This window comes from Rhinolophus hipposideros (genome assembly GCF_964194185.1).
Source record: "Rhinolophus hipposideros genome assembly, chromosome: 1".
NCBI classification, from domain to species: Eukaryota; Metazoa; Chordata; class Mammalia; order Chiroptera; family Rhinolophidae; genus Rhinolophus; species Rhinolophus hipposideros.
The window spans coordinates 24,899,332-24,917,591 of record NC_138047.1 but is presented as its reverse complement, the minus strand read 5'-3'; the positions used below and the strand labels follow the sequence as shown (position 1 = coordinate 24,917,591).

The 18,260-nt window shown below is 41.3% G+C and overlaps 1 protein-coding gene across 8 annotated transcripts in view; it reads right to left on the bottom strand.

Annotated features, from left to right (window-relative positions):
* SVIL (supervillin) overlaps window positions 1-18,260 on the bottom strand; it is a 225,532-nt gene that overhangs the window by 22,043 nt on the left and 185,229 nt on the right. For all 8 annotated transcript variants that reach the window (XM_081054517.1, XM_081054513.1, XM_081054511.1 and 5 more), the window contains 10 exons: window positions 15,764-15,911; window positions 12,112-12,201; window positions 11,934-12,020; window positions 10,443-10,620; window positions 7,820-7,992; window positions 5,613-5,768; window positions 4,358-4,494; window positions 3,557-3,704; window positions 3,286-3,431; window positions 1,927-2,102 (listed from right to left, as the gene is read on the bottom strand). In XM_081054517.1, the coding sequence (XP_080910643.1) occupies window positions 1,927-2,102; window positions 3,286-3,431; window positions 3,557-3,704; window positions 4,358-4,494; window positions 5,613-5,768; window positions 7,820-7,992; window positions 10,443-10,620; window positions 11,934-12,020; window positions 12,112-12,201; window positions 15,764-15,911 (1,439 nt within the window). The remainder of the gene's footprint in view (window positions 1-1,926; window positions 2,103-3,285; window positions 3,432-3,556; window positions 3,705-4,357; window positions 4,495-5,612; window positions 5,769-7,819; window positions 7,993-10,442; window positions 10,621-11,933; window positions 12,021-12,111; window positions 12,202-15,763; window positions 15,912-18,260) is intronic.

The following is an 18,260-nucleotide window of genomic DNA, read 5'->3' as shown; positions in this document are numbered from 1 at the left end:
TCAATATGTAAAAAATGCAACATCTGTGAAGCGCAACTAAACGAGGTGTGCCTGCACAGCCAAGAAAATGCACGCTGTAGAGGGGCCAGCCCTGAGAAGAACGTGCAGGTATTTCTCATCCTTCCAAATCAATCTTTGGTTGTGAATCAGAACTGGGGTGTGTATGTCCCCTCAGACTGACGAGTAGTGCTCATTGGGCCCTGCTGTGACGTCTGCCTCATTACTTCCTATTTTGGTCTGGACAATAATTACTGACATCACAGCTAAGGCACATCACGGAGGCTGCCTGTTTCCACGGAGACTGGAAGGATGAAACCCAGGGTACAAACACTGTTACCTCACAGGCCGGTGGGACTGAACGAACCAAGAGTGAGCACCTATGGGAAATGCAGGACTCCTCTGCAAGGCTGCGTGGTCTCTACCAGAAAATGTCTGAATGGCTGTCTTTCATATAAATGTGACTCTGCAGACTTGCCAAGATGTCTACAGAGAGAGCACGTGGTTTCAGCTTTAGAGATGTATCTTTAAAGTGGTAAAGTTGCATGAACACGCGAGGGAGCAGGTTGCAGTGCGAGGCTACGAACAGAGTGGGAGTAGCCTTTTTTCTCTCCCCATCCTGACTTACACGTTTGAACTGGGTTAAGTCATGACACGTCAGTGGTTTCAGCCTACTCATTTCTTAAGAAGGGCTGGATGCTTAATGCCGGCTGTACCTTAAAATCTCTGGGGTGCTTTCAAGACATACTGACACATAAGGCCCACCCCACACAAATTGAAAACACATCTCTAGGGCTGGGCCCGGCACATGCATTTTTTTTAAAAGCGCCTCAGCTGATTCTGACCTGGGAGATGTTGAAAAACCAGGCGGTTGGGTGCTCCCTCCCTCATCTACTTAAATATGAATTGTCCACATGTGGATTTTATGCTTTAGATATTTTTCTTTTACTATACCAAATAAAATATATATTTTTTAGCCTTACCTTCTGTCTGAAAAACTCTAGTTATTACAATACTAATTTTAGGCTAAATGTGCCCTTGTGTAAAAAGGATTTGAAAACTTTTCGCTTACATTGGCAAAATTTTTAATTGTTTCTATAGTGATACTAATAAAATCAATAATTTGATTTTAAAACAGGAAACTAGGTAGGAAAGTTGAAATTTGTAAACTAGCTCAATGGATACCATTAAAATGCAGTTGCATGATACCTAATATTCTATGCTGTCTCGCGGCACATCTACTTCTAAGCTATTATATGGCACACATAATTTAAAAACACTTTTTTTCCCGGTAGCTAAGAAAAACAACAATCTCTTTGCATATAGGAATTATTTTTTTCAAAATCATATTTCTTTGAGTTTGTACATATCCTGTTGATCTGCCAAAATTACTTTTAAAAAGTTCACTACACTGTAGAAAATATTAAAATTACAATCATTATTTCAATACCATATCCTTTGCCCTTCCATCCAAGTACAGGCATAAACACCACCTACTGGCAAGTAAATGGTAAATCCTGGAATTCAAGGACTATGCTGGCAAGGTGTGAAATTAGAAGGAAACGTATTACTTTTGCATCTTCAGATCAATGCCTGAATTCCAGACCTGGGAAGTTTTCAAACCAGCATGTAATTTATTTGAATAATTGCTATTCATCTGTCACATTAGCATCTGGAATGCTGCAGGTGAGAACAATTCGTTCACTTCAAGAAATGAAATATAACACAGACATCTTCCAGAAGACTATAACATCCATGTTTCTGTATTCGTTATGGGAACACTACAGACATGTTCTTTTTGTGAATATTCATGGTACTCCATTGCAGTCATTTATGAAAACAAAAATTTATGAAAAGCGATGGTAGACAACTGTGAAAAGAACTGAGGCTCTGCTTGCTTTACAGTGCCCTCGAAGATCACAGGGATACCTGGGAATAAGTGGGTTGCATTCTCCGGGATCCAGTGGGTTAATGTCACAATTCTCATAGTCAAAGGTTCCATTCCATAAGTGCTTTGCCAGCTGAAATGCTATTTTCCGTTGTGCTAATGTAACTTCTTTTCCATGCCACACATAAACTTCACTGCCAAAATCAAACACCAGTACCTGGGAGAATGGCACAGAAGAATTTGTTAACTTCCGGGGCAAGCTCCAGTTGAATCAGGGTCCCTACTGATAGTGAGTCAAATTGGTGATGACACAAATGAAGATGGAACGATCAGTACAAACTCAAAAAGATCGTAAGATCTGACCAGCTGGCACTCTGAGGCAGTTTCTGCCCTGTTTTTCTGTCTTGTTGTCCTAAACGTCTAAGTAATGTTCCCTTCTTCGAATTCTTAAACCACCTAAAACTTCTGATTCATAACAGAGTTAAGGATGTCTTTCTTCCTCCCTCTCGCCCTCCTTTCTTCTCTCCCTACCTCCTTTGCTCATTCATTCACTTAGCACATACAGGCCACTTCACACATGCCTCACACACCGAGGACCAAGTGAGGTCTTCTCTATATAATTCCAAGACCCTCAGAGGCAGACATCATATCATACTGATATTTATAGCGAGGAGTGCTAAATGTTAATGAATATGTTACTGTAACACTATTTCTAATTCCATGCCTATGGTTTGTTGTACTCTTTCTTCCTAAAATAATTTCTCCCTTTAGTTCCAGCAATCCAAATTCTACTGCACTCCACGCGAGGCTTAATTTCACTTTCTCTTTAAAATTATTCCTGATTATTTCTTTTTTGGGTGACTTGTTTCCCATCTAGCTGCCTATACATATCCTACAATCAATCTAGCTTCAGATACCATTATTTCTAATATTGTTCTACTCAATGAAATTTTGTCTTTTCCTTTTTTTCTCAACACAGAATACACAATTGTACTGGAAATGTATGTATTTAATAACTGCTTACTGGTGTGAGAAAAAAACAATAGAAACTTGGTAAAATACAAAAATAAATTATGTATACATATATGTATTTATTATTCCTGAACTAAAGGACTGAAAAATATTTTATTGACTGTTTATACAAAAATCAAGAGATAGGGCTAAGTAATATATACATTTTGCCTAAAATAGAAAATGATTCATTGACCCTCCTCTGAACAATATTCTGATTTCTATATTAGTATTTAAAGTGGCAGCAATGGTTTTAAATCACAAATAAATATCCTTTCAAAAGATGTCACTGTTCTATGACGGCACTAACACTGGCTAACATTTATAGGGCACTTACTATCTATTTTATTGGGCAGCCCTGTGCAGAGTCCTTCTCCCACTCACTGTACCTCTTTTGATTGCAGAAGGGAGCATTTTGGGATTTTCCCCCAGAAGTCGTCATCAGGAACAAGCTTGTCATCCATCAGACGGTAAGTGCAGTTTGTTTCTATGATGGCTGTTTCATACAGTTCATCTTCTTTTGGGTCTCCAGCAGCTTTGGGGTGAAAAATAAGAGGGTATTACATTACACACTGAAAAGTTGCTGGTTTAGAAGAATAAAGAGGGCGAGAAGAAAGGATTTCAAGTCTTGTCAGTCTCTGAAATACAGTCAACTCTTACATTGGTAGCTGGTTTGGCCACCCAGAAGCTTCCAGAAGTCTTTGGATGCATGAGTGTGGGTATTAATTCCTTCTTCGACAGTTTGGATATAAGTAGCTCTACAACCAAGTTCCCTCTTTGTCTGAATTAAAGTTGCAAGTTCTGAAGCCTAAAAAAAGGGAGGAACACAATTACCTGAGCAGACAAGCCTGTGGCTCGGTAAAAAGGTACACATTGAAATCAGAGACAAGAAATGGTGTGTGGCTGGAAGGAAAACCTTGTGACCCCAGGAGCCCAAGGCACTGGTTGTTGGGCATTTTCAATGAAGTCAAGAAAATGTAACTAAAAGACCAGGGGTATCAATTCTTTAGAGCAATAGTGTTTTTAGTCTTCGAATTCAACAGATCACTTGTGAAGCTTAAAAAAAAAATAAACGCAAAAACCAAAAAAAAGCAAAAAACATTCTCTGGGCTTTTCCCCATGAGATTCTCATTCATTAAGTTTGCGCAGAAGTTCATAGGTACCTGGGATAAATAACTTTGAAGTGGCGTGCCAGTTTCTTTTTTTACACAAGAGTGAAAACAAACCCAGGACTTAAATCTGGAGGGCTAGGTCAGAATCCTTCTAAAACATCCCACTTAAGCACATAATGAAAGCTTGAGAGACATTCAGGAAAATAACTGCTATCTGCCCCTTCTCACTGGAATGAGACATTCATTGGGCATTTGAGAAGCTTTGGAATCATCTGGCCACTGGTACACCGCTGTATTGGTGTATAAATGAGACGCTTAACCATACTATTTTTATATTGCAGATACCAACCTTCGCCTTTTCTATGACATTTGCAAACTCTCCTACCCACAGGAAGCAGTAATGGGGAGAGAGCAGGAGGAAGCAGTCCCCGCTGTTGAGTGACGAAGCTCGAGGTTCAACGAGTCTTGTCTGCACATGTCTTCTTCCTGAACACAAGGCAAAGAGTCACCAGCTTCCCAGAAAGGACATCTCAGCCAGCCACCGGAAGGGTGAGGAAGCACCCCCATCTGAAGGATCCCTTTCAATTCTAAGGAGTCTCACCTACTAATACCAGTTCCCAGGGCCCGGAGTAGCAGAGGAGGATTTAGAATGACAGCTTTATGGATTATGTTCTCTTCAGTGCTTTCCCAAATGTTGCCAGGTTCTTAGAACGGCTATTAGTGTCCTGTTACAGCATGTGTGTGAATTAGTTGAAGGCCCTTCCTTCACTCATCTCCTAGTCTCTTTCTCTCCATGCAGCCCACCTTGACATTTAATAACTGCGGCCAGCATGCCACAGGCGAGGGTGTGCCTTCATACAGCATCTGCTTCCCCCGGAGTTTTTACTCGAAACTACAGGAGTCTCTTGAGCGAAATCAGCCTGGAGGCAAGCACTCCCTCAGAGAGGCAACTGCTATAGAATAATCATCAGGATAAGGACAGATGAAGTATCCTCTCCGTCTGTGAGGGTTTCCAGTGTGTTTCTGCCTTGCAGAGGCAGCAATCTGTCCTCACAGCCCAGAGCTAAGTCTCCCGTGCCGTGGATAGAAAAGGTGTTGGAGTGGAATTCAGCTCCACTTCATTTGCCTCTGCTTCCCCTGGACTTCTTCTCCAATAATATGCCTCTCTCCCCTCTGGCCTGTGCTGACTCTTGTTTACCTCAATGAAGAGAACTGCGTGACTATGACACAGTTATAATCGACTTAGGGGCATCTGGTAACTGCTAACTGTGTGTGGCAGGGGCCACAGGGCAAGGGGAATCAACCGCCAAAGCTGAGCTTCTGGAATGGGAGAGGCCTGGGTTCAAACCAGCTCTGCCGCTCCACAGCTGCTGTGACCTGAGGCACATTACTAACCCTAGCTCTAAGCCTCAGCAAGTACAACACCTAGTGGATTTTGTGAAGCATACGAGAGAGGAGGTAGCTGAGTGCCTGGCACACATCAGGTTCTCCAAAAGCGTGTATTCCCTTCCCCTGACAGGCAATTAAGGGCAGTCACAACTCCTGATGCTACCCGATTAAAACCTCTGGTCAACATGTAACCCCTCTCTGTGGCTCTTAAATACCTTTAATCTGTAACAGCATCAGCTTCTTATAGGGCACCGCGCTATTGTTTGAATTCTGTTCTGTCAGGTTGACGCTCCGCAGGCTGACATTGCTGAAGTTTTCTTTACTGGCTAAACCTGCCAGAGTGACTTCTGAGAAGTTGGAGTTGGAGGACACTGGGAGGGTTGAAATAGGAAACACAACGCAGGGGGAAGCAAGATGATCAGGAGAAATGACAATGTTTACAGTCAGAAATTATTCATAATTGACTAGCTTTTTTTTTTGAGTTAGTCCCGAGGGGGGGGAACGCAAGTTGGATGAACTATGCAGTTCAATGCTTAACCACTGTATTAAGAATTGAACTCTGTAATGACATCAAAGTCTACACTGACTGTTGACAAGTGTCACACCTCACCATGTAGAGGCAAGAATTGAAGTAACACTGTGGTACAGCTACATTAGTGTAAAATTAGAAGCTGGACTCATTTGTTGCAATTTCAGTGAAAGCTGGTATCATTCCTAACCATGTTTAGATGTTGAAAATGCATTCCTAAGGAACACTGTTAGATGTCTTTCATCAAAAGTTTTTATTTTTCTACCAACAGTAGAAAAGCAGGCATTCCGTAAGGGATGGTTTTGTTCTAATCTTTTTCTGGAGGCAAAATGAACAAGGAGCTGATTTCCTGGGATGCTTTGCTCTCAGACTTAAGACTGTAATTACAAGATGCTGAGTTTTCAGTGTGAACTAACAAATGTATATGTCAATCACCCCGAAGCCATCCTCTGCGCTCCCCCAAAAGTGGAGGGAAAGTGTCTAAAACTTGTGTCAACAAACCTTTATTTCTCCAACTCATTGTGTTTAAAAAAATGTGTATGCTGGGGAGAAATTCAGAAAAGTATTTTGCTAGGATGAGTTTCTAATACTAAAGAAATATAACACACCTTAACAATTCATATGGCATAGTGAGTTGGAAATATACTTTCTTAGTAAACCAGCTACATTGAAAAGACTCAACCACTTTGTGTAAATACTATATTTCTAAGGAAAACTTTAAGAAATAGGTTTATGAGTGCTACAGTAAAATAAAAATTATAGAAGAATATTCAAAACAGCAAGGTTATGCATGCAATTATCTCTACCAAGGAAACCACTGTTTCAGAACTATGAAACCCCACCTTACTGGGCAGATAAAAGCAGAACAGCTTAGCCTAAAGTGAGACAGAGAGCCTGGAGCCTGTCTCCTCTCTCTCCTTTCACTGCTCCCACCCAAAGTTCCCCCACTCACCCAACCCACATCCCATGTACCAGGAGCCTAAGGGTCCCATCAAAAACAATTTGCAAAGCACTGGTTTATGCATTAATTAATAATAAAAAAAATCTACGATTAGGCAAAGCAGTGATTTGGGACATTTTCCCATGAGAAATCAAATGATTTCCTCTTGAATAAGATTAAGTGGAGAATTATTGTGTTTGGGCCTTACAGAGATGAAAATGGGTTGAATTATAAAGTCCAGAAACATCCTTTTCCCATCTCTTGAGAGAAAATGCAGCAAAACAGAATAATTTGAATTCACCAAGTGAAAAGATGTTCAATGCTGTTAGGAATTTTTGTGAAAAGCCTTTAAATTCCAGGCAGATTTCCTGCAGGTGGGTACATGTGTGTGCAAACTCACTCATTTTTATTTAATGAGTGTCTTATGAGTCCCGTTATTGGCCATTGCAAGGCAGAAAAGGGAGATGGTTAAAATCACCGCATGTCATGCGGGGTGTCCGGCGGGGCGGCCTGCGGGGTCTCTGCTCCCGATCCCCACATAAGAACGCAGGATATGGTGAGGCCAAAAAGGAACACCCACGGAGCCATAGGTAGGGAAGTCATACCACTATGGTCTCACTGGAGGCTGGGTTTACATGACGTGCGACCTGCTGTCCGCTTTGCTGCCAACTGACCAACTGACCAACTCTCCTCGACTCTCCTTACTCTCCTTCAGTCTCCTCCTTCACTCTCCTCGGCTCCCCTTCGTAGCCGTGGCAGTTATATCAGTGGCCAATGGCTCAATGGCTACAGCTGATGGCCAACCAGCCACAGCTGACGGCCATCCACTATCTGAGCCAGCACCTCTCCACATGAGGCCGAGAGCCTGGAAACTGCTTTCTGGGGCTCTGTCCCCACACCGCATCATCAGCTCCCAAGCACACGAGCAGGGTGGTGGTTCCAAAATTACTCACTCTTTTCTACTTTCATTCGCTTTGACTCCACGAAGGCCACGTTTAGTCTCTGCTCAGTATATTCCTGAAGGAGATCTTCTCTCGCTGCCAGCATTTTCAGGGGGTTTTTGGAAGCCTGCACGCGGCGCTTGGGCCTAACTGCACGCTTGTGTTCAGCCACCGAAGATGTCAACCTGAGGAGCAAAGCACAGCTCCATCCTCGGTCTGCAATATCATCCATTCCTTCCTTAACCTTATCACACCCACACACCCATCCTAACTCTCCTGTTGGAATAATACACACATCTACTTCTTCTGTCACTAGAAGTTCTTCAGGAATTTATAGCCAGCCATTGCTTCTCCCCTTCCCTCCAGAGGAAACCTTTTCTTTACATAATAATTTTTCAGTTCCTTCACCAACTCCCCCCATAACTAGCCTCCCCTCAACTCACTGCCCTCGCTGAAACCACTATTTTGAAGAATATATTGAAATAAAATAGGCTCAGAAAACCAACTATAACTGCCACACATTCACATAATTCTCTAGGGTAGAAAACCAGACTTGGGGAGGTGGGCAAACCCAGTCACATGATTTCCCCACAGATTCCAGCTGCTGCTGGCAACTTCCTACTGTACAGGTCTCTGTGCCTGAAAGTCTTTTTTATATATAACATTGTCCTCTGTGTGTGTGTGTGTGTGTGTGTGTGTGTGTGTGTGTGTAAATATACATATATTTAAATTATATATAATGATTTAAACAATGACATTTGGGTTAGGAAAGATTAAGACATGGTTAAATAACCATATATACAAATACCCAAAATATTATTTAAACATGGGAAAATGCAAAATGTTCATTTTTTAAAGTACCAAATTGAAAAAAACAAAAACAAAAAAACAACAATCCAAAACTAAACCCATTGAAACATGCAAGGAATGTATGTATCAGGAATGTCTTTACGAGCAATTTATGATAACTACACAGACACCTGGAAGAGACTGTAACTGATAAATTTGTAGGAAATAGATAAATGTGGTCAATAGCTGTGGGTTTGGCCTATTCAGCATAGTATGCTCCTTGCGTCTGGTAACAGCAGCTTAACTTTGGGGGACCCACCTCACTCCACTCCCTGCCCCCCACGCTGGTTCAGGAGGGCATCCAGAGATCAGCTCTGGCCAATCAGCATCTTTCATCCCCTTGGCCACAGTGATTGCTCTACGGATGGACTCAGGCCCAAGAAAATCAAGCCTGGAACTTCTGCTGGAACTACTGGAGAGAGAAGTTGCTTGTGGTGGAGTGGCTAAGTAGGTAGCTAAAAATCCAGAGCGAGGGGTGGTTGTCTCTCACCACCTGGTGACACCACCTGGTGACAGCCTGATTGAGAGTGAAGCCAGCACAAAGGAAAACAGGCAAGAGCAAGACCACACTCCGATGAGCCTGCTGGCCCTGAGTTCATGCCTCTACTTTTCAATGATTGAACCTGTAAACAACCCATACCTTTTTTTGGCTAATGTCATTTTGACTTGGATTTCTTTCTGCCACTTGCAACTGAAGGAATCTTAATACAATAATCATTTTTCTTAAGTGGTTTAGTCATGTTACTGTGTCAAGAGAGACCCTTGGACATCACTGAGAAAACCCTCAGATCTAGTGATTTTATAAATTACAGTAAGATAAGTGACATGTTTTATTGTTTTTCTGGTTAGTTGTATTAATCTGAGCCCACGAGATCCAAATATTTCTCAAAGTCATGAGTAAGGATTCAAAATGTCAAATAAAAGGGAGGTATAGAAATCTCTGCTAAATGATGGTTGTCTAAAAAATCTGCAAAACATTGTTGGAGTTATGTGAAAAATCCAGTGACGTTTTTAGGAACAGGGCTAACATCTGTGGCCCATGCTGTATATGCAAGACTTTCTGTCTGAATGCACATCTGTTGTGGGGCACACATGTTTTATCTACCCATCAGCACTGTGCGTGTGGCTCAGAGAATACAGTAGTCCCCCCAATCCACGGTTTCACTGTCCATGGTTTCAGTTACCTGTGGTCAATCATGGCTCAAAAATATTAAATGAAAAATTCCAGAAATAATCAATTCATAAGTTTTAAGTTGTTCACTGTTCGGAGTAGCATGATGAAATTTCCTGCTGTCCAGATCTGTCCTGCCTGGGATCTGAATCATCCCTTTGTCTAGTGTCTCCACACTATATATGCTCCCTGCCTGCGTGTCAGTAGCTGTCTTGGTTATCAGAGAGACTGTCATGGGACCACAGGGCTTGTGTTCCAGTAACCTTTATTTTACTTAATAATGGCCCCAAAGTTCAAGGGTAGTGATGCTGGCAATTTGCATATGCCAGAGAGAAGCCATAAAGTACTTCCTTTAAATGAAAAGGTATGTATGCATAGGAAAAAAACCATTATATATATAGGGCTCGGTACTACCCACGGTTTCAGGTATCCACTGCGGGGTCGTCGAACTTATATGCCATGGATAAGGGGGGACTACTGTAGTTATTTGGCTGTAATGAAGTTCTATCACAGGAGATAACACAGTGAGGGAGAAGATCCTCATCAAGTACTGGGTGGAGGCCAGTGAAGGAATCTGTTCTCAGTGGGTGAAAGACAGAAATTGCAATAACTCACTTGGGGGCATAAGGATCGAAAATCACATCGAAGTCTTCGTCTAGCTCCACAGGGCTCCTTGGCATGGTACAGTCCATACTGCGGTAAAATTTGGCAAAAGTTTCATCATCGTCTAACTTCATCACCTCCTTAACAGATTTGCCAGTGACGGTGAGCACAGTTTCTTGCATCCCACCAACTATCAACAAACAAGCAAATAAATGACATACATTTGTGTAGAAACATGACACCAACTGAACCTCACAATATCTTAAAAATTATTTCCCCCGCTGAGTTCCAGGAGTAGAGAAAACATAATAGTGCCATCCAGGGCCCCGTGGATGCTTTCTAGGCTTTCCTTGACTTCTCATGAGAGGACTTCCTATCCGAACAAAGCTTGCACCATGATGTGGCAGGAGAGAGGGAAGCTGGCCTTGCTGCATGCAAGCCCACTTGGCATTTCTGGACTTGTTCCTTTTGCTTCTGGAGGCAGAACTAGCCTTGGCCTCATTCTAGGTCAAGGGTTGGCAAAATCCTTTTCTGCAAAGGGCCACGCACTAAATATTTTAGACTTTGCAATGGGGACGAGATGGCCTGTTTTAACTGTTGAGCTCGGTTTCTGTAGTGCAAAAGCGAATACGGGCAATACCTTAACAAATGGGTATGACCGTATTCCAACACAACTTTACAAAAACAGGTGGATTAGACCCCTGGGCTAGATCACTGTTACATATAGTATGTAATAAACTGAACTGTATGCATTCCTTGCTTTGCCAGGTTATTCTATTGCATTTTTATATTGGTAGATTAAAGGGGTTATTTGTATTATTTCCAACCTATTAGGGATCACTGCCAATGGTAGAGACTCCCAAAGCCTAGTATTTGATGAGTTTCAAGTACGGGAAATTTTTATTAAAAGTATGAGGCTGTTGCTGCATATTATTATTTTATTTTCATGTATACTTCATTGACTTTTGTATTGAAATATTTAATTTACCAGGATTCTCTTTTGGTAACCATTTGTGATTGATTGTAAGATATAATGTCAGCTGCTACTTTATTGGAAATTGACATGTGCAATTTAAAGTTTATCAGGCCCAAGATCATGCTGGTTTTGTGTAAAAATCTGCTTTCAGTGTTACAAGCAAAATTAAATCATGATCCTGATTGGATGACATCTCAAGGAGTTAGATTTAGGAACAAATGTTATTGGATATCCCAAATTTGGTACATTATCAAGAAAATGAGAGCTTGGTAATACAATCACACTTGACCAATCACTTCATTTTTTAAAAGATAACAACAAAGATAATGCTTACAGTATGAATGGGTGCAGTCCCATAGAAAGGGCACAATTTAGCTGAGGAGAAAAGCCATTAATTACAATTGGAATTTAGGGATTTTGAGAGAGGATCAGGTTCTTTTTAGGTTTCCTTAGCTACGCGATGAAATACGAATCTCGCTGTGCTCTAAGCATATAACCAAAGCTTCCCTCTAGCTTCTGGCATGTACCTTTATTATTCAGCCTTCTTAGAAAGGTTTCCAGCCTATCCAACTTCAGGTCCGACTCTAACTGCATGTCTGGTCTGGCTTCGATATCTAGGCAAATAGAAACCATCAATGAGAGAGTGCCATTAAGAACTCTTCCGATCATAAAGCCACTGGCATATGGGGCACCTTAGTGACTTACCTTCCAGGGGTTTGGAAACTGGCGTTGTGCCCCTTGTTTTACTGCAAATAGGGGATGCTACTGGGGTTATAGCTGTGGGTGATGCCAAACCTGCAGAACAAACAAGGGAGATATTTAGTATCTGAGGATCACTTCTGGAAATTCCTCCGGACACTGCTGGATCTCTCTTAGCCTCTGTGTGGATGTTACAAAATTTATACACACGCATGCATGCACACACACACTTACATTTGGCAGGTACCATGACTATGGAGGACAACTGCAAATGTAGGTAGAATTTGATAGTTTCTAAGAACTGTAATAGCTGATAAGCTGCCATTCCAAAATGAATAATGAAGATGTGAGGGAAAAGATGTCCCTAACGTGTAAATGGAATACGAGAGTACAACAGACAACCAGAATATACTTGAACAAATGGAGTTGTGAGTTCTGAAGGCCTTTGGGGTGGTGAACATAGTTGATGAGAAAGTTTATTTGCACCGTCTCCCACAGAGGAAGTAGAGGATGGTCTGTGTTATACTGGCTGGCAAGTAGCCCCCAGCACTGGAGTTTTCCTCCGGGCTAAGGTGAGGGAGGGACAGTCTGGCCCCTGGACACATCCCTCAGAGGAGTGTGGTTCTATTATTGAACAATAACCCAAGGAGTGGCAACTTTTTAGAAGAAAAACACAGAAGAGTATATGTTTACATTGATTTGTGATTGGTGGAGGGTGTATTCATTTCAGGTACAGCTGGGAACCAGCCATATGCTTTCACATACATTTATCAAAAAGCAGAGTGTGGAATCTTTAAAGGGAGAATGGTAAGGGACATATAAAAGGGTAAGAAAGGAATTCCAGCATAAATAAGGTATCTACGTGGTTGGAACAAGAAACTTTAATTAAATCAAAGATGAATATTTTTTCCTAATCTAAGTAGAAGAGATTAGAATAGGAAGTCATTAATGCATCTACAAAGAACAAAATGAGACGCTAATGTTCTCTGTATTCATTTGTAACAAATGTGAAATCCTTAGATGGCATTGCCCCTTTAAGCACCACTCAAGGAACAACAGCAGGAGAAGATGTCAATCAGTTTCATAAGCTCTTCTTCTTCTAGTGAACTGGAAAAGGACGTATTATTATAGCATGAAACTTTAAAGGAAAAATACTGAAATATGGTTTAAAGTTTAAGTTTTAAGTGATATTCTAGAAGTACATCTCAATATGTATGTATATGCACTTGATGATGTCACTAAAATTTAAAAAATGTATTTCAGTTACCAGACCTGCAAAGAGTTTCTATCAGTGAGAAAGTAAACTTCCTTGAAAAATAATAAAGGTAAAATTTAGTATCACAGGCTGGGACAATAAATCGTTGCCTACTAAAAGGGTGCACGAGAGACATGGAAAGGTTTATTAGCAGAGAGATCATTAACTCTGTAGCTAATAAACAGACCTAACTCAGGAGGCAACCAGGAAACCCCATTCTCTGTACTGTCAGGACGCCCCCTGCTGCCCATTAACACAGCAGCACTCAGGGGAGCTCTTGGAGATGGGCCATCTCTTTCCCAGTTAGAGACAAAGATTTTTCTGCAACCGGGGAGGGCATATGGGTTTAAATTACACAATGTTAAAACAAAACAAAGCACTCCCCAGACCTCTTTCCAATGAATTCTACATGCAATAACCAGTCTCCCACTCTCTTCGGGATCATTTTCACATCGTTTTTATTCAAAGGAGTACCTTTCTTCCAGGAGAATATTAGAATACCATCAAAACCTTGTGGAGTACTAATTGTTACAGAGACTCTAGGAATGTCAAAAAGGGAGAAAGTCCTAATGAAGCTAGGGGACAGCAGAGTTTTCTGGGGTGAGAGAATGAAAAGCAGGGTAAGCATGCCTCTTGGCAATTCCTTGATATGCAGTAACTTGCAGCTGCGAAATGTGCCATTGTAACCAGATGAGATGGGAAGACTCTGTGTCTGTAGTGTAGGGAGCTATTTTATTCTGTGGTGAGTGTACCCTGGAGGCCATATTACCGCAAATCAAAAGGAGCTCACGACTCAAGCAAAACACATAATCCAGTACATGGTAACCAATACTAGAAAAATAGGGTAGTTTTTCGTTAGATGAAAAGTATAAGAAAAATAAATGTTGAGTAAGCCATATAGCGCCTGTTAAAGAAAGATCCCTGATTTATTCCGGAAAATGTGAGCACAAACTCATCCACTATGGGACAGGAACTTCTTGGACCTTGCTTTCCAAACCTGCAGGAGAGCTAATCTCCTTCCTCTGACATTGCTGTGGATGAGGGCACTGGGATTTGGTAGCAAAGGCCCGCTTACAAATAAATTTTGACTTTTAAGGTGGAAGAGGAAAAAGACACCAAAATAAAAAGTCATCAGGATAAAAGTCCAGGCTAGAGATTGGGAGGTCTGCGCTCTGGTTCAAGTGCTCAGCTTAAGTTCTTTTTCACTAATGTGGGTTTTAAGGATCTGCGGTTGACACAGAGATGGAGCTCAGGTTAAAGGAGTTTAACATGATTACACAGTTCTGTGATTTGGGGAAGAAAACACTCAAATGCTACCTCATTCTGAGATTATCTGCTGTTATCTTTAGACAATTCCAAGCTTAGTTAAGAATTTGTTAGGAAGGATTCTTCCACCAAGATATGAGTTAATCACAGTTCAGGGGTTTTCCCTCCCTCCCTTCCTTCTGCAAAGATGTAGTATGAGGTTCCAATGAGGCAGGCATTATTTATGAGTGAGGATCCTGAAAGGTTTTGAGAAAAAGGAAAGATAAACCTAGAAAGCTGATGATGAGTTAAACCTGAGTGAAGGTAAAAACATTTATCACCAAGCTAGGACATCTGCATTTAAATAATAGCTTAGAAAATGAAGGTATGTGTATAGAGGTGACAAAGAGACCCCACATTTTAACCATTTCCTACAGGATATGGAGGCTGGAAGCTCTCTGGTGACTTTATTAACCACATGTTTCCTTAATTTCATAAATCTTGGGATACAGACCTCAAATTAGTTCCAAGAGCTCAGCTGCAGAGAAATGACCATCTGCAGGGAAATCTCACTTCCTTGTAATTGGATATATCTTATAAACACTATTAAAAAAATACCCAGAAATCAGGCTTTGTAAGCCAGAGAACTCTGGTTTGATGGAACGAGACCTAGGAATTAGCCTACAAAGGAAAAGAGATATAAGCCTTCTTCCCTGAGAAAGGCTAATTTGGGTTAACTGATTGCCAGATGGCAAGAAAATGGAAATAATTTAAAAGCAATTATGGGAAAGGACTAAGATTTGTTAGCAGATTTGCAATTGCTTTTGAAACCTGTGTTCAATTTCCAAATGGCTAAGTTTTCAAATGTGACTAATTGAATTATGCTTCTTACACTCAAGACGAGGTTGTGTATAACACATTTTAATAGGAATATCTCAAAAAACTAATTCACCAAAATTACCTAAAAACTAATTCACACACAACTACCTAAAAACCATTCACACAACTTCAACGAGATCAAAAATGAGAAAAGATCACTGCTTGATTGTTTTAACCAAGATGTCATACGCTATCCTCCATGGGTGATGGAGCATGCATGCACATATGTACACGTGTAGACACACACACACACACCCATGTACACTTGCACACTCTGACCTTTCTTCACCATTCTCCCGGCCACCGTAAACTGGGTGGAGTCATTAGCTGCTCCTTTGCCTTTTGTCTTCCAGGCTTCCTCTCTCACAGTGATGAGGTGCTTCCTCTCTTCGATAGTCATTTGGCTCTCTCGACTTTCTGTGACCCGCTGTTTTTAACATGTACAAAGGAGAAAATAAGAGAGGGAAATGAGACAGTTGTGAATTTTAGCTTGCGGCATTTGATGAGCTGAAAAAAAAAGGCAAAAAAAGAGTACTATACTGTCCCAAACTGTCCATAACTGTTCTACCTGAAATAGGTTTGGCTTCCTTATTTGCAGCTTGAGTTAGAGATCACCATCAAGAGTACTGAAGGCTTAAATTAAAACTTAGTAGGCTTTTTACCCCCACTTACTTATTTGGAACACTGGAACACCAGAATGATAATTTGTAAAAATAAACAAAAATAGACTGCCTTCATGCAATGAACTTTACAGTGTTTTAAAGTTGCTCTGTTTTACCTGTCTGGTTAAATTAAGTTGATGAGGAAATATATAGTATGTATCACAAAGAACACAATCAATCTAGAATATCTTATCCACTAAATTCACAAGGAACATAGGCAGCTTTAAAGTAGGAATGCCAATTAGGAATAAGGTGTACCATGAGGTTTTCTGGAACTCGACATGCTTTTTCCCAGAGCAACTATGTTATATGAGCAGTTAGGTAACCAGGTGCATGGATGTGAATTTTAGGTCATAAAATATCTGACACTGAGGATGAACTGTGTTCTAGATATAACATACTATGTAATAATATTTCTGCCTAAAAAACGCTTTCAAAAGTTTCTAATTGGGGTTCTGGAAATCCCTGCCTTTTCACTTTCTAAGCCATTGGTGTCACTCCTTTTGTTTAAGAGGAAGAAGCTGGAGTGGACTCCAGAGCGAGCAGGGCAGAACTAGACTAGGGTGACAGGGCTGAGGTAAGAGGATGAGGAGCCAGAAGGAAGCAGAGGACAGGGCTTACGGCCCTCAGGGTCAGCACAGAAGAAGGAGCATGGCCAAAAGAAAGAATGTGGATGACGACAGCAGGGTGACAGTGGGAGGGAGGTCCTCAAATGTTGGCAGGACAGAGTTTGTTTTCCCTGCTCCCTCACTCTAACTCTCCTTTCACCATAAAACCCCTCTGGGGTGAGGGGCATGGGTCAGGGTGAGAAGCAGGGGAGAGGGGCAGGAGCTGTGGGAGGTGTGGAGGAAGGAAGAGAGGAGAGCATCCTCCCAGGGTAAAGAGAGCTTCCCTAGGCTGTCCATATCAAGGTCGTTCCAGGAAGGGACTCTAAAGATGGCAGCAGCCTCCTTCCTGGGTTTGTGCTTTTGCTTTCACCTTAGGATCTTCTTAGACTGAGGATGCCATTTCTGCTAAGGCATTTTTGCTTTCAAACTATAGTTGAACTCTTCTTAATTATTTCTGGCAGCTTTCCCACCTCCTCTTCCCTCATAGGAATTTTTCCTTGAAAAAGAAGCCAACACAGGTCAAAAGGATGGTCAGGCCTTCCACTGACACAATGGGGGGACCAGGAGAGTCCTGAGGGGAATATGTCCTAGGGCTGGTGATTCTTCCTCTACAACTCTATTCACTATGGCAGATTAGCTTCCCTTAACTGACCAATAGGAAATAACTTCTGGATTCAGTGAGGAAGATAGAAGAAATGGGCACAGGTCTTCTCCTTAAGGCCCTGGAATGACGGAGGGTGATAGATGGGAGGCATTTTTCTTTCCTTTTCAGCAGTGTATTAAAACCATGTCTGCACTGGTAAAAGTTGGCTTAAGCCAGGGATATGGACCATTCTGTCATCTAGTTTATGAATTATTATTTTACAGAATTTTTTTATGGAGCAATCATAGCCAGAACGGGTTCTGAGTTCCTTGGTCATTTAAATTAGATTAAAAACCTTTTCCTAATGAGACATGGCAACTAAATGCAATGCACAATCCTGGCTCAGATCCTAGATGGAGTGGGAGTGGGGCTAAAAGGGACGTTATTGGAGGGCTGGGGGATTGACAATTGAAATATAACTGTGGATTAAACATTGTATTAATATTACATTTCCTCATCTTGATCTCTGTATTGTGGTTATGGAAGCATGCTATAGATTGAAAGTTTGTGGTGCTCACCCAGCAGCCCTGAAATCATAGGCTGAAAACTAATCTCTAATGTGATAGGATGAGGAGGTTATACACAAATAACTTTCTGAATCATATACCCTTATTAAATAAACTATGAGGTTGACTTGCCAGGAAGACCTCATCAAAATTCATAAGAGAAAATAAGTTTTCTTTCAAAATGAAGTTTCAGGAGTGAAATTTAATCAAATTAATATGGCACTTGGCTTAAAATATTTTGAGAAAACACTATAAAGTGCCAAGAAAGTTTGCTTCTCCAGGGATCCAGACAGAATCCCTGGTTCTGTAGTGAACTCAGTAACACAAAGTCCTGGGTGTGGGAGTGGGTGTGGTCAC